We start from the raw sequence: 957 nt of genomic DNA, 5'->3' as shown, positions 1-957 counted from the left end.
GGGGTGTCCGGGCTTGGGGGGGGTTCAGTGGGATCCCTCAAGCTGGTCTGGGGGTGCTGTGTGGCCTTGGGGGGCTTCACCCCACTATAGGAGGGATGCAGAGATGCTCCATCCCCCGGGAGTGCCATGTGTCCCTGCTTAGGGATGAGGTGGGGAGCACCCCGGTGCTGAGGGACGCCCACCCTGAGCCCTGTCCCCCCAAGCAGGGCTCTGAGAGCTGGGAGGTGGTGGAGGAGCTGCGTTCCCGGGATAGCCCGGGCCAGGAGCCGCAGCAGCACGAGGGCTACCTGCTCAAGAAGAGGAAATGGCCCCTGAAGGGCTGGCACAAGGTAACAGGGCAGAGCTGGCACCCGGAGCCATTCCCTGGGCACCCTGGGGCCATTTGGGTCCCTGGATATGGGGGCTGCAGGAACCAGGTTCTGCTCCCCCCCACAATTGTCCCTCTCTGTCCCCAGAGATATTTTGTGCTGGAAAACGGCATCCTGAAATACGCCACCACCCGCCAGGACGTGAGTGCTGGGCTGGGCTGCATCCATGCAGCCTCCCCAGGGGTTTGGAGGGGGGAACAGACCCCATGGCCCCCAGGAGGAAGGGGTCTTCCCCCTGACAGGGGTCTCTGGGCTCCCCCAGGTCCTCAAGGGCAAATTGCATGGGGCCATCGACATCCGTCAGTCCGTCATGTCCATCAACAAGAAGGCGCAGCGTGTCGACCTGGACACGGAGGAGAACATCTACCACCTCAAGGTGCTGGGAGGGGGCTGTAGCCAAAACTGGGGACCTCAGATACCCCCTCACCCACGTCACCCCCACCCCAATTTGCCCCAATCCCACAGATCAAGTCCCCGGAGCTCTTTGCCAGCTGGGTGAGCAGCCTCTGCTCCCATCACCAGGGCGAGCAGCCCGAGCCCTGCCCCATGGGAGGTCCCACAGGGAGGACCCCCAGCAACGCTCACGTGG

General features: G+C 64.3%; 1 protein-coding gene across 1 annotated transcript in view; it reads left to right on the top strand.

The window, feature by feature from the left end:
* Positions 1-142: 142 nt before the first annotated feature.
* The window catches only part of LOC104542635 (oxysterol-binding protein-related protein 7-like), a gene marked incomplete at both ends in the record, with an annotated part of 1,809 nt that continues 994 nt past the window's right edge, over positions 143-957 (top strand). The window contains 3 exons of the mRNA XM_010187005.1: positions 143-329; positions 456-509; positions 631-863. Of these exons, the coding sequence (XP_010185307.1) occupies positions 143-329; positions 456-509; positions 631-863 (474 nt within the window). The remainder of the gene's footprint in view (positions 330-455; positions 510-630; positions 864-957) is intronic.

Source organism: Mesitornis unicolor, unplaced genomic scaffold (genome assembly GCF_000695765.1).
Source record: "Mesitornis unicolor isolate BGI_N332 unplaced genomic scaffold, ASM69576v1 scaffold31746, whole genome shotgun sequence".
NCBI lineage: Eukaryota > Metazoa > Chordata > Aves > Mesitornithiformes > Mesitornithidae > Mesitornis > Mesitornis unicolor.
Note: the sequence above shows the minus strand (reverse complement) of the source record. Positions and strands in the feature narration are given on the sequence as shown.